General features: G+C 37.4%; 1 protein-coding gene across 1 annotated transcript; it reads left to right on the plus strand.

The window, feature by feature from the left end:
* The first annotated feature begins 10,667 nt into the window (after positions 1 to 10,667).
* Positions 10,668 to 14,859, plus strand: GRIFIN (galectin-related inter-fiber protein). The gene is made up of 3 exons (XM_053694368.1): positions 10,668 to 11,076; positions 11,235 to 11,397; positions 14,584 to 14,859. Exons 1-3 carry the CDS (start codon positions 11,039 to 11,041, stop codon positions 14,746 to 14,748), a joined length of 366 nt encoding a protein of 121 aa, XP_053550343.1. The 5' UTR covers positions 10,668 to 11,038; the 3' UTR covers positions 14,749 to 14,859.
* The last annotated feature ends 1,177 nt before the right edge of the window (positions 14,860 to 16,036 follow it).

Consider the following 16,036-nt stretch of genomic DNA (forward strand, 5'->3'; position numbering starts at 1 on the left):
CACACATAGACACACATACACATATACACACACACAAACATAGACACTTACACACACATAAACACACACACACACACACATAGACACACACACAGCCCCCTGTCAACTACCCTCTCCCTCGCACACAGCCCCCTCCTTACCCTCTCAGCTCCCCTGCCCCTCACACACAGCCCCCTTCTTACCCTCTCAGCAACTTCACACACACACACAGTCCCCTCCTTACTCTCTCAGCTCCAATCTCCCTCACAAAGCCCCCTTCTCAACCACCCTCACACCAGGCAGTTACTTCCCACAATCCCATTTTCTCCGTCCCTAAAACAGATTTCTCCTGACCCTCTCAGTCTACCTCTCACTCACACACACTCTATGAGGCCCATTTATCAAGCTCCGTATGGAGCTTGAAGGGCCGTGTTTCTGGCGAGTCTTCAGACTCGCCAGAAACACAAGTTATGGAGCAGCGGTCTAAAGACTGCTGCTCCATAACCCTGTCCGCCTGTTCTGATGAGGCAGACAAGGATCGCCGCAATTCAACCCGGTCGATTGTCCGCGAGTCTGCAGGGGGCGGCGCTGCACCAGCAGCTCTTGTGAGCTGCTGGTGCAATGCTGAATATGTAGAGCGTATTGCTCTCCGCATTCAGCAAGGTCTTGCGGACCTGATCCGCACTGTCGGATAAGGTCCGCAAGACCTTTCATAAAGAGGCCTCTATCTCTCTCACACACACAAAAACACCTCACACCCTTATATATACACACACCTGTCTCACACAAACACATTCACACACCTCTCAAAAACAAACTTGCCCTCATACACACCCCTCATACTCACACACACACCCTCATACTCACACGCACCTCTCACACACCCTCATACACACCCCTCTCACACACCCTCATACACACCCCTCTCACACACCCTCATACTCACACCTCACACACCCTCATACTTACACGCACCTCTCACACACCCTCATACACACCCCTCATACTCACACACACACCCTCATACTCACACGCACCTCTCACACACCCTCATACACACCCCTCTCACACACCCTCATACACACCCCTCTCACACACCCTCATACTCACACCTCACACACCCTCATACTTACACGCACCTCTCACACACCCTCATACACACCCCTCTCACACACCCTCATACACACCCCTCTCACACACCCTCATACACACCCCTCTCACACACCCTCATACTCACACCTCACACACCCTCATACTTACACACCCCTCTCACACACCCTCATACTCACACCTCACACACCCTCATACTTACACGCACCTCTCACACACCTTCATACACACCCCTCTCACACACCCTCATACACACCCCTCTCACACACCGTCATACTCACACCTCACACACCCTCATACTTACACGCACCTCTCACAAACCCTCATACACACCCCTCTCACACACCCTCATACACACCCCTCTCACACACCCATACTCACACCTCACACACACCCTCATACTCATACCTCACACACCCTCATACTTACACGCACCTCTCACACACCCTCATACACACCCCTCTCACACACCCTCATACACACCCCTCTCACACACCCTCATACTCACACCTCACACACCCTCATACTTACACGCACCTCTCACACACCCTCATACACACTCCTCTCACACACCCTCATACACACCCCTCTCACACACCCTCATACTCACACCTCACACACACAACCTCATACTCACACGCACCTCTCACACACCCCTCTCACACACCCTCATACTCACACCTCACACACACACCCTCATACTCACACTCACCTCTCACACACCCTCATACACACCGCTCACACACCCTCATACACACCCCTCTCACACACACCCTCATACTCACACCTCACACACACCCTCATACTCACACCTCTCACACACCCTCATACACACCCCTCTCACACACCCTCATACTCACACCTCACACACACATCCTCATACTCACACCACACACACATCCTCATACTCACACCTCACACACACTTGTTTTTTTCTGTTTTTTATAAGTATTTTTTATTCAATTTTTCCAAACACACTTGTATAATTGCCATAGTAGTTGTCAGTACATTAAAACTATGTTTTGTCTCCTAAATTTTGAACAGACTTGTCATTCCCTCCCATATTTTGATATTTCTGCATACTAAACTTAATTTTGTAAATGTGTATGTTCTGCTATAGTTTTATATATATATATATATATATATATATAACCCTTTATGCAAGGTCTTCACACTAACCAGATGCACAATAAATTTGATTGCAGTCGAGCAAAAGCACTTATTTTCAACTTGTAATACGCACACATATTAACACACCCGCAATACTCTAATATCACTTGCGTGCAAATGTTAGCGCGGCCCTAGTAATCTAGCCATTTGTGAGGAATTACATTTTGAGCTCAAAGTCCATATTACAAGCTTTGATTTCATCTTTTTCTCACGTTCCTCTAAAATCTTAGAAAATGGAGCTCACAGAGTTAATTTTCTTTCAGTCTGGATCATACTCTGTTGTTCTGGATGTTATTTCTCAGCCCCACTGCTGATCACAGCACTTTTAGTCTTATGTTGGATTCTCATCCCAACACAATATAATCCTAGTGCTTTTAGGAATGTCCATTTCACACATGGAAAGTTACTAGCTGGATTAGTGCTTGAAGCAACCACAAACAGAGGATGAGTTCATCCATTATTTGGTCTGTGACTCGTGCCTGAGCTGAAGTGGTTATTTCATTTAAACTGGCAATCTCAATTCAATTCATGCTAATCCCCCAACACGTGGTTTCCTGATGCCCCTGCAGTATATCTGAGGCTACAAAGGTGGGGTTTGTCTGTAAAACTGATAAGCGACAGACAGAATGACGTTGAAGGTAAGCAAGCAACTACTTCTGAACTAGTTGTCTCAGCAATGCTATCAACCATAGAACTACCTGAGTCCTCTGCTCTCCTAACACAGCAATACAAATAAAAGGGACGTATAATTCAAAATTAAACTTTTATGATTGAGAGAGTAGAATTTAAACAAAAAAAATCCAAGTCACTTACAGCTTTCTCTTAGGGTAGGGTGACCAGATCTGAGGCTGAAAAAAAGGGACACTTCATCAACTACAGGCAACACATTGAAAACAAAAAGGATGAATTATTACACCATTTATTTTAAATTAAATAATGAATGAAAATAATAGCTACCACTGTTATCACTGTTATTAATAATTAACTTTGCATGCAACATTACTGAAAATTCCTACCAGTTGTTACGTAATTGCTTACGTTTTTGAAGCAGAAGATTCCATCTATATAGGAGCCTTTTTATTTTATATTTGGAAAGATGTTTCTTCCACCTCTCACACGTAGTAGCATAAATATAATATTCATGACATATATCACTTTAGAATAAAATACATTAGTAGTTATTAAAGGGTTATGATACCCCCACATTGTATTATGATTCAGACAGAGCACACCATTTTACAAAGTTTCCAATTGGCTTCTATTATCAAATTTGCTTCCTTTCCGTGATATTCTGTGTTGAAGAGATATCTAGGTAGGAATCTGGAGCACTACATGCTGACTTCCTAAGGCTAACCCTGCTACATGTATGTTCTTAATTGGCTTTATCATATTACAACTTCAAAACAATGCACAAATATTTAAGATATAGTTGTTAGCAAGATGCCCTTAAGAAATCTCATGTAGAATAAGCCAAGAATGCAACTGGTCCAGACAAACCCATTTCTATGGGGGTTTGATTGCACATACTGTGTATATTTAATACAATTTATTCCTGTGTTATTTACATACAAATTTAACATTTTCGATAAAATGTGATTTTTAGTGAAGAATTTTATTAACATTTTTTTATGCACCTTAACAATAATTTTTTTCCTGCGTATTATTATGTGAATGATTCAATTATTTATTTTCTATGATTTTTAAATAACGAATTTAATTGTGCACTTTTTAATGTATGCATCGCCTTCATATACAGAAATGTAGTATATGCAGGGTAAAAAGCGGCTTTAGAGAATTTCACCAGGGAAATAGAATGGCTGGCTGGCAAACAGTTTTATAGAATCTCACCAGCCCAGACAGCTTTAGAGAATCGGGCTCGGCTCCTCAATTTGTTAATTGCTGATATGATACAAGCCCCGCTAATGATCTGAGCAGCTGCAGTATGTAAAATGCTGGTGCACTGACAATATCTAGCAATGCTTAACATGCACATGCAGAGAACAATTTTAACACTAAAACAGTGGTAACGTTTACTAAAAGCATTTTTGCCAATACATGAATATTGTAAATATGTTTCTACTCAAAAATGTAACTCATCTATGTGCATTTACATTTGACCAAAATGTCCCTTTAAAGGGACATAGAAATCAAAATTAAACTTTTATGATTGAGATGGATTAGACAAACTAACAACAAATTTGCTTCAAATTGATCTCTTTCTTATCCTTGTTTGAATCTTAGCTACTTTCCATGAGTGCATATCTGGATAGGTTCAGGAGCGTGCAAGTGTCTTAAGAACTCATTGGCAACAGTGTTTGCAACAATTTTTGAATGTGATACATACATTGCTTAAAGGGACACTAATCCCATTTTTTTTTCTTTCGTGATATAGAGCATGACATTTTAAGCAACTTTCTAATTTACTCCTATTTTTCTTCATTCCCTTTTGTATCTTTATTTGAAATGCAAGAATGTAAGTTTAGATGCCGGCCCATTTTTGGTGAACAACCTGGGTTGCTCTTGCTGATTGGTGGATAAATTCATTCACCAATAAAAAAGTGCTGTCCACAGTTCTGAACAAAAAAAAAGCTTAGATGCACTCTTTTTCAAATAAAGATAGCAAGAGAACGAAGAAACTTTGATAATAGGAGTAAATTAGAAAGTTGCTTAAAATGTCATGCTCTATCTGAATCACAAAAGAAATAATTTGGGTTCAGTGTCCCTTTAAGACACATGCACACTCTTGACCCTTACTCTCATGGAAAAGAGAGGTTTCAACAAAGGATAGCAAGAGAAAGATTTACATTTGATAACAGAAGTTGTTTTTTTTTGTAGTTGTTGGCCCAATCTAAATAAAGTTTTATTTTGACATATAAGTTCTTTAAAAATGCTTAATTACTTGCTAATGACTTCCCTGTGAAATTGTACATAATCAAATGTGGATATGCATTAAAAATGTTAATGCATGGTGTGTATATATATACTATAATGTATATATACACATATCCCTTTTTTATTTTCTTACAAAAGGATTTTTACTATATATATATTATTTTTTGCCATTAGTTTCGCACCCTGTTTAACGCAAAACTTGCAATCTAGGCAACAGTTTACATTTTCTGTTTCCCCCTCTTTTTTTGATGAAATATTACTGTTGAAATGATTGTTATCCTTTATATTTTGGAAACTATCTATTAATAATAGGTATTCTCACCATAAAAGGGAGATCTTTGTATTGGAAGAAAGGCAATTGGTTGTTCTTCACACAAAAAGCTAAATGTTAATTTTTGAAAATCAGCATAAAGAGTGTTCTGCCAATTTCATCTCTGTAGTTATGTGATGCATTAAATATCATTTTTACTTTACCATTCAGCAAGGGCTAACATTGTTATGTAAATCAGTTTGATAGAATTCATACATTTATCCAATTTTTGGGCATAAAAATGTGTCAGATTTCTTATTAATGTGTAAAAATATAAGGACTAGACGTAATGAATAGAGGTGTCAGTAAGTTAGACATATGAAAGAGAGAAGATAACAAGGCTATATGAGGAAAACAGGAGAAATTTAGGATTGCTAAAAAAAAACTGACATGCATACATAAAACTGAATTAGAGAAAGCAATAGAAAGAAATCCAGAATTTTTTTCATACTAAGGGCTAGATTTTGAATGGTGCACCAACTATTTTGCTCGAGCAAAAAAGGGTTTATCGGGGTTTTTAGCACACGTCGGAAGTGGCGCGTATTTCAAGTTTAAAGTTATCCCGTTCGCTTGAGCACAACTGAATTTAACGTGTCAGGATAGCGCGACTTCCGAGCTCTGGTAAACTGTTACGCTCAACTAAAAACTAAAAACGTTAATAATACATTAAAAAGTATAGTTACACTCATATTTAGACTATCTAATAAAAATGTAAAAAAATAAATATTGCAATAAAAAGTTATAAGATATGAGGTCACATGTGTTAGAAGAAAAATAAAAGACTGGAAAGGGCTTTAACATAGAGATATATACATATACATGTCTATTTATATATATATATATATATATATATATATATATATATATATATATATATATATGTATATGTGTGTACATATGTATTTATGTATTATATGTGTATATATGTATTTACAGACATATATACACATATAAACAAATAAATACATATGTATACATATATATATATAAGTACGTTGGAGCCCTTTGTAGTGAAGTAGATAAAAACATGACAAATCAGTGTTTAGCTGTGCTTGTAGTGTAAATATTTCACATGCCAATGTTCTTTACATAGGGGAATATGTTCAAAGCATTTATAAATATTTTATAAATATATATTCCTATATATATCTGTATATAAATATATATTTTTGTATTACTTTATTTTTGAAAAAGATGCTCAAACAACATCACAAGTTGTACACAGTATTAATAACATTGTTGCACATATTGCAAGTGTTATAAGTCAATCACATTTCGACAAGTTAGACTGAGTTTGTGTGTCCATTGGTATAATTGTTGATCCTCCGATGCATCTGAGCTTCACATTTTTTTATTAGAGGAAAATGTCTCCATTTAACCAAATAAAAAAACAAAACTAGAACAACTACATAGTACAAACAAAGAACACAAAACCTAACATGGGGTAATATAATGCTCCAGAGGCAACACCCTTCTTTCCTAGGAAACAAGAATGTGGGGGGGGGGGGGTATTGTCATTACTGGAAATTAGAAGGCATAGTTTGAAACCATTCATTGCTTCGTCCTGTCTCCAAAGATCTGTTTAGTGGGGTGTAGTGGAGGTCAAGCTATAGATTATTTTACACATTGATGAACAGTACTTTTCAACCATTTCACTAGAGAAAAAATCAACTGAACATAGGAGTAACATATATATTATCAATCATGTGTGGGTGGCCTTTATGGAAGAACAGAAGTTACCTGAGCAGGTAGAGTCAGATCTAATTAGATCAAGCCTCGGCGAGTGGTTGCTGTCATGTATCTCCATTCTCTCCATTGAGTAGCAGGGTTACCTTTCAAAGTCAGTCAGGGTTGGTCCAGGTCTCTATCAGGGGATGGTGTACACCATCGGCCATGTGGGTTTTCATTAAGTATAAAAGGGGTATGTCGGAAGGGGTGGGGGATTTTGGCCCTCAAGCGTTCAGGTAGGTATAGTAGAAATGGTTTCCATTTACATATAAATTGTCGTATTCTGATATCACGATTACTTTGATCGTCAGCTTGTTCTATTAGAATTTCTTGATGTAGTGCATTGGTTAGTTTTTTAAAGGGGGTTGTCTGTGTGTAACCCAGTATTGTAATATAAATGGAGTGTGTGCCTTGTGCAGCCAGGCTACACAAAGTATCTATGTTAGTCAATTCAAGGGATGCTAGACCTTCAGTCAACAGGGTTTGGACATAGTGACGACTTTGGAAGTAGACAAATTTGTGAGTGTTGGGAAGGTTATATTTGCGTTTGAAGATCTGAGAAAGGACGCAATTGGCTAGAGGCGAGGTTTATTAATTGAGCCACTGATGTTAGACCTTGATGTTCCCAATGTTTGAAGGCAGTTGTGGTATATCCAGGTATAAAATTTGGGTTTCCTTGGAGGGGTAGGTATTTACTAAGGGTGAATTTTACCTTCCATAATTTGCAAATTTTTGCCCAAGCTCGGAGTGTGTCTTTGAATCAAATGTTCTGTTTAATGTGGTGGTGGTGGGGAGATGATAAAGTTGTATGTGGAAGCGTTCAGTTAGGTATAGTAAAAATGGTTCCCATTTACGTATGAATTGTCGTATTCTGATATTACAATTACTTTGGACGTCAGCTTGTTCTATTAGAATTTGTTGATGTAGTGCATTGGTTAGTTTTTAAAAAGCGGGTTCTCTGTGTTTAACCCAGTATTGTAATATTAGTTTCCTTGCTATTAGTACTACCATGTTCAGGAATCTGTAATGAGTGGGGGGTGTCATATTGTCTTGCAAGAAGAATATGTACGTTGCTGTCAAAGTTATTTTAGTATTAAGTATTTTTGTGAGCCAAAAGGACACCTTGCCCCAGAATCTCTGCAGTTTGGGGCAATCCCATAACAGATGCGTCATATCTGGAGAAGGAGCTGATCACTTGTTGCAGATATTTTCCACGTTCGGGACCCATTTAGAAAGCAGCCTAGGGGTTATATATGCTTGATGTAGGATATTTATTTCGGTTTCACGTAGGTATGAGGATAAGGTGGCTTCTCTTGTTGTAGTTATACTTTGCAATATGAGATCCTGTGTGAAGTCAGGAATACGTTGGTCTTGCCATTTAGAGAGAATGTGTTGTAAGGTTTGAGTTTCGTGTTGTGTTGCTAACATATTATATATGGGCGAAATGGAGTGTGTGTTTTGTGCAGCCAGTCTACACAAAGGGGCCCATTTATCAAGCTCTGAATGGAGCTTGTGGGCCCGTGTTTCTGGCGAGTCTTCAGACTCGCCAGAAACACCAGTTATGAAGCAGCGGTCTAAAGACCGCTGCTCCATAACCCTGTCCGCCTGCTCTGATGAGGCAGACAGGAATCACCGCAATTCAACCCGATCGAGTACGATCAACCCGATCAGGTCTGACAGACATTTGTTAAATAGGCCTCAAAGTGTCTATGTTGGTCAAGGGATGCTAGGCCTTGGACATAGTGACAACTTTGGAAGTAGGCAAATCTGTGAGTGTTGGGAAGGTTATATTGCGTTTGAAGATCTGAGAAAGGATGCAATTGGCTAGAGACCTTGATGTTCCCAACGTTTGAAGGCAGTTGTGGTATATCCAGGTATAACATTTGGGTTTCCTTGGAGGGGTAGGTATTTACTAAGGGTGAATTTTACCTTCCATAATTTGCCAATCTTTGCCCAAGTTTGGAGTGGGTCTTTGAATCGAATGTTCTGTTTAATGTGGGAGCGATGATAAAGTTGTATGTGGAAGGAATGCAGGATGTATAGGCGTTAGTATTTTGCATTCTATGGGTGGACAAAAGTAGTCTGACTGAGTTAACCACCCCACTACCAATTAAATGAAGGTGCCAAATAGGGTTGACAGATTATTCAAGTCTCTTTTTTTTATTTATTTCTATTATCAATTTTTCTTTGTTCTCTTGGTAATTTATTTTGAAAAGCAGGGACGTATGCTTAGGAAGTGGCCCATTTCTGAAGCACTATATGGCAGCAGTTTTTCAAGAATGTTATCCATTTGCAAGAAGACTAGATTGCAGCCCTATTTCCTGCCATGTAGTGCTTCAGATGCCTACCTAGGTATCTCTTCAACACAGAACATCATGGAAATGGAGCAAATTTAATAATAGAAGTAAATTGGAAACTTTTTTTTAAATTGTTTGCTCTGTCTGAATCACAAAAGAAAATATTTGAGTTTTATACCCCTTTAAGTCCAATAGTAGAAGGTAAAAGTGTCTAGGAAAAATAAGAGGTGGTGCTATGTTGTATATTTCTGGAAAGCAGAATTAATTCTAGGAAGTGAATGTGTGTAATAGAAACCAATAGTTTTTGATGTTGAACATATAAAAGGGACATGAAACCGAAAAAATGTATTTCATGATTCTAATAGAGCATACGATTTTAAACAACTTTCCAATTTACTTATATTATCTAATTTTCTTCATTTTCTTGCTATCCTTTGCCCATTTTCATTGGCTTACAAATGTGTTCAGCTAGCTCCCATGAGTGCATTGCTTCTTCAATAAAACACAACAAGAGAATGAAGCAAAGTTGATACCAGAAGTAAATTGAAAAGTTGTTTAAAAATGTATAATCTATCTGAATCATGAAAAACAAATTGGGTTTCATGTCCTTTTAAAGTTTGTGTGAGTTAAATTCCAAATGGGTTCTTTACCATTTTTCCTTCTAATCTATTTCACCTACCTACATTATCCATCCTCTTGGATGTTTTAATTTATTTTTTGCATCACAAAGTTTCACCTTTATACCCAAGGTTGTCTATCTTAACCTACCACCATGGTTGTCTACTTAACCTACCACCATGGTTGTCTATCTTAACCTACCACCATGGTTGTCTACTTAACCAACCACCATGGTTGTCTACTTAACCTACCAGCATGGTTGTCTACTTAAACACCATTATTCTCCTTAGATCTTCTACATTTTTGTTATTTACTCTCTTTCCATTCCAGCAAATTCTCATCTACTGAGTTGCTTCTTTTTTTTTTTTTTTTAAATGATTGAATTCAGAGGTTTATCTCCCTATAATGTTCTATATCTTTAATCAGTATTAGAGATTTTATAACTGGACTTCAGATTCTTACTCAGGGGGTAGATTTATTAAGCAGAGGATGCTGCTTTCTACGCCCATTGTTTCAGGTCCGCCTGAAACAATAGTTAAGAAGCAGCGTTCGTAAGACTTAACGTCTCTCCGCCACTTTTTAGGTGGTGGACTGAAATCACCCCGATCTGATACGATCGGGATGATTGACACCTCCAGCTAGCGGAGGAGTGGCATTGCACAAGCACTTCACTAGAAATGCTTGTGCAATGATAAATGCGGACAGCGTATGCTGTTGGCATTTAGTGATGTCGGGCGGACATGATTCTCTATAGCGAATCATGTCCGCTTGACATTTGTTAAACCTACCCCATAGGATTTCGCTTATTATTACCTATATCTAGAGGTGCTTGTCCACATAGCATAAAACCTGTATACAATTTATGTTATTTTATTCTTGTTCTATTTTTTAGTTTGAAGCATTGTATCCACAAGGATTTTGTCCAGGATGGAGCATGACCATAAAAGGAGAAACAAGCTCCAGTAAAAATGAGTAAGTATACTGCATGTTCACAAATTTTTTCAGGCACATTCATAAAATATTTTTACAGGACTAAAGGTACTAACTGATTAAAATTTGCTATTACGCTAGGGGTATAATAAGATCATAGTGCTATTTAACTTCTTTATTTACCTATTTTTCCTTTTTAGCTTTGAAATCAACTTCCTCACTGACTCAGAAGACCAGAAAGTGTTTCATTTTAACCCTCGTTTTGCTGAGAATGCCATCATCTGCAATTCTTTTTTGACCGGTCGATGGGGTCAGGAAGAACGCTCTGACACTTTTCCATTGGAAGCCAAGGAACCATTCCAGGTAAATTCTGCCAACTGTGACCACTTGGTGACTCTCAAAGGATTACATTGTAGTGTTTCATAGAAAACATAAAGAGCATATGATCTATGTAAACTCATATTGAAATAAACAAAGTAAGGAAGTGCATATCTTTCTGCAGAAGATCCACTTTTTTATTGGTGGGCAGTGACACAAATCACGAGCATTTATATATATAAACAAGAGATAGGCACAGCACTATGAAGCCAGCATAGATCCAGATAATACACTGAGTGTACTGGAACAGAGGGGGTCCTGCAGCCCCTTGAATACAAATATAGCAAATAAGTTTTCCCAGCACTTTAGGATAACATCCTTTATTGAAGAGACAAAAGATAAAACAAACAGCGTGTATAATATATACTGTATATTTTCAATTCAAGTCCCCCTGAACACCTTTTAACTTTTTGTAGTTTCTGGGAAAAAGGCAACATTTAGGTCTGATACAAGAACTATCCATACAGAATTTTGCAGTGCTATATGAATAAATTGTAATAATAAATCTGGAAGGCCAATTTTAGTTTGAAACTTATATATTTCTGTTTGTGAAGGAGAGATACATTGCAATATAGTTTGTAATAAAATAAGTAGTTTAATAATTGAAAAGAAAAGTAAACATTGTAATTCCATAAAAGAAAGTAAAAATCCTAATGAAAGTACAATGTAAAAAATCATATATTTATTTTTTTATATATATATACAATAGAACTTATAAAAAAAAGTGCATAGGAACAACAGTAATGTCGTAAGAAAAAGAAAGTATCATTTCAAACTACAACATTAAAAATTATATTTTCAGGTACACAGCAGAAATCATACTCAAAGAACAAATATAAATTGTACTTTTTCAATGTAGAATGAGTCTTGCAGTCTCACAGTTTCAGTTTCAGCATCTAAAGTTCTCTCACAGTTGTCATCACATTCTCTAAGAATTGTACCACTGCAGTTCTCATTGATTTACCTCCCTAAATGTATGCAAACAAGGTTGTCTCAAAATACAAGTTTAAGTACATTGAATACACAAATTTGATTTGTATTTGCTTCAGATTAACTTGTTACCAGTGCTTGGTTCTCTATGTGAAAGAGACAGTCTACTCCAGAATTTTTATTACCCATTCCCCAGTTTTGCATAATCAACACTGTTTTTTTAATACACTTTTTACTTCTGTGATTACTTTGTATCTAAGCCTCTGCAGACTGTCCCCTTAGCTCAGTGCTTTTTACAAATTAGCTTTTTAGCCAATTAGTGCTGGTTCATGCATAACTCCACAGCAGTGAGCACAATATCATCTATATGGCACACATGAACTAGCACTGTCTGGCTGTAAAAAGTTAATAAAATGCACTAAGTTAAGAGGCAGCCCGCAGGGGCTTAGAAACAGTCAGATATTTAGAGGTTATAAAATATATTAATATAACAATGTTGGTTATACAAAGCTGGGGAATGGGTAGTAAAGGCATTAACTATTTTAATCAAGTAGATTATCCCTTTAAATTTGCAAATATATATATAAAGTAGATGGATGTGGAGGAAGATTTTAAATTATTTCATGACTATTTTTTTTTAGCTGATAACAGGTTTATTATGGTGGAGGATATGGCAATTAATAGCAGTTTGGGTCCTAGTGGATGGGGGTTTATTGTCACAGGATTTATGATATATGAGAGGTTAACAATTGTAGGGATGTTAGCAGTTATGGGTTAATTACTCTGCAGTCTGGTGGTTTAGGTGTTAATAGTGGTAGAGATTTTAGCAGTTAGGAAGTTAATTGTGTTAGGTGTCTGGTGGTGTAGAATTAATAGTGGTGGATTATAGGTGCTTATGGTAGTTGGAGAGGTTATTGTGATCGGGGTTCTGGTGATTTAGCATTGAGGGTCTGAACAGTTACAGAGATAATATGTATGTATTTATTTAATTTTGCTATAGCCTAACTATAGCACAAACTACTTTGTTTGCAATGTACAGTTACAGAGATAATATGTATGTATTTATTTAATTTTGCTATAGCCTAACTATAGCACAAACTACTTTGTTTGCAATGTACAAAGTACTTTACACGCTCTGATAAAATTAACATTATGCACTCAGATCAGCTGTACTGGCCACCCTCACAAGGAAGGAAAGAAAATTGTTCTTTCCCATTATACAGGACAGCATTCGCCAACTGGAAGAACAGATCATGTGAGTCACAGAGTGAGGGGTACCTGCTCTGTGTAAGAGATCTGGATTAACTTGTGCCACACATATAGCAAAAAAAACAGCCTAAACTGAGGAAAGTGCAGCACCTGCAGCCAATCGGCATAATCATAATTCTCACATAAGCTTATAGTTAACGATAGCTTATACCTGGTGCCTCTACACTAAGCAGAAATCTGTTGTACTGCTCCCTCTCTGATGGAAAAATCTGTGCAGCACAACCCCGGCTCCAATAGTGCATGCTGTACTCACGTCACTGCAGCTGCCATATTGCTGCAAAAAATGACACCACAAGTCCAACCGGGTTGGTTCTCACCTTGCTGGAAGTGATCGGTGACTTACATCAGTGTTTCTCAACCGCGGTCTTCAAGTACCCCCAATAGGCCAGGTTTTAATAATAGCTGAACTAGAGCACAGGTGAAATAATCAGCTGATGGGTGAGAGCAAGTAAGTGACCATGTTTACTGATCAGCTGATTACTTCACCTGTGCTCTAATTCAGCTATAATGAAAACCTGGCCTATTAGGGGTTCTCACATAAGTATTTTACAGTGGCTGCTCTAGAGTGAGCTGCCCAATTAATTTAATCTGTTCTCTCAGCCATCCTGTATAATGAGAAAGTACCAAAAAAATGCATTCAAGCATGGGGAGGAAGACCTGGATGTAAGGTGATCAGGCATACACAGGGGGTTAAACATGGTAACACTTGCTGTCCCTTTAAGATGTAACGTGTTTGCTTTTGAAAAATAAGCAAATGATTTATCCTCTATAAGACAGAATCGCTAGAACAGAAGCTTTGAAAAATATTATACTTGTAAGCAATTTGTGGGATACAGAGCAGCCAACTCTGTCACAAACAAAATTGATAGTCCAAAAATTCTGCTGACGTTTTCTTGTTAAAATTCCTCTCTACAATAAACAAATATATCTGTTGTCTTTAATTTTCTCATTCTGTCTTTCTGTTTGTTACAGATTGAAATCTACTCTGACCAGGAACATTTCCAGGTGTTTGTAGATGAATGCAAGATTATGCAGTTCAGACACCGTCTCAAGCACTTTTCATCTATTACTAAAGTGCAGATCTTGAATGATATCAACATTTCTTCAGTTGAATTCATGAGACGAGATCTTTACTGAGTGGTTCATGACATCTGTATAGAAAACCCTTTCACCCTGTGCATGACTTCTGAATCCAGTCATATGTCCTAGTGGACTAAACTATAAAATATAAAACTATTGCTCTTTAAATTGACTACATTGTTTTGTGTGAAATATCTTTAGCCAATGTAATTTAGATACCATGATGTGTGAAACCATGTTATTTTGCCTTTTGCAGCTCTCCAGCAGTTGCCTAGTTACCACTCAATGTATTTCAAAAGGCGCCGGGCACTGTCTGTAAGCAGAATCATTAAAGGCTCCAACTTTTACTAAAAAGTGTAAAGCTTAGTCTGATTTTAATTACTTCCTCAGTGAAATATTACTGCCAGTTGTTTTTAGTATATTATGATACCTTGTTATGAACCAACATATTTATAAATCAAGGCAATGTATTCCATAAACCAGTGTTTTTCAACCAGTGTGCCGTGGCACCCTAGTGTGCCGTGAGAGATCCTCAGGTGTGCCGTGGCTGACAACAGTGCAGGGGTGTCCCTCTTTCAAATTTCTAAATATTGGGAGGTATGTGACAGGCTCATCAGGCATCATTTACAACCATGACATTGACATTCATTCACAGACAATCATTATGATTGTTTGTGAATGAGTGTCAATATGTCATGTATAGTTTGTAGGAGGCATGGCATGACAGCACAGTACAGTGTGTGTGTGTATATATATTGTATTAGGCTACAATGTGTCATTTTGTAACATTTTGGGATGGTGGTGTGCAAGAGAAATTTTTAATGTAAAAAAGTGTGCCACGGAAAAAAAAAGGTTGCAAGTCACTGCCATAAACTATGTAGTAGTTTAACAGTAGTAAACAGCACTTGTTTTTTTAATATGTTGGTCAATTACAAGAGACCAAAGGCTACTAAAACACTATTCTCTTTTGGGATCAATATGACAATAACTATTTTTCCAGTTAAAAATCTGCATTAAAAAAATTACTTACACAAATAAGGCAGAGCATAAACTTTCAATAACTACCCAATTTACTTCGATTATCAAATGTGCTTTATTCTCTTGGTATCCTTTGTTGGGCGCTATCTGAACACATCAGATGAGCCTATGAAAAGAGGAATATATGTGCAGTCACCAATCAGCAGCTATAATAATGATGAAAGAAAAAAAAATTGTGTTTCATGTCCCTTTAAGTTTAAGCCCATAGGAAATAGAGGAACATATTTTCATTAACAAACTAACTCTAAACAACTCCACAAAAAATAGTAATCCTATTTCTTCTATTAAAGGATTACTTTCTGTTATA

Source organism: Bombina bombina, chromosome 11 (genome assembly GCF_027579735.1).
Source record: "Bombina bombina isolate aBomBom1 chromosome 11, aBomBom1.pri, whole genome shotgun sequence".
In the NCBI taxonomy this organism is placed as follows: Eukaryota; Metazoa; Chordata; class Amphibia; order Anura; family Bombinatoridae; genus Bombina; species Bombina bombina.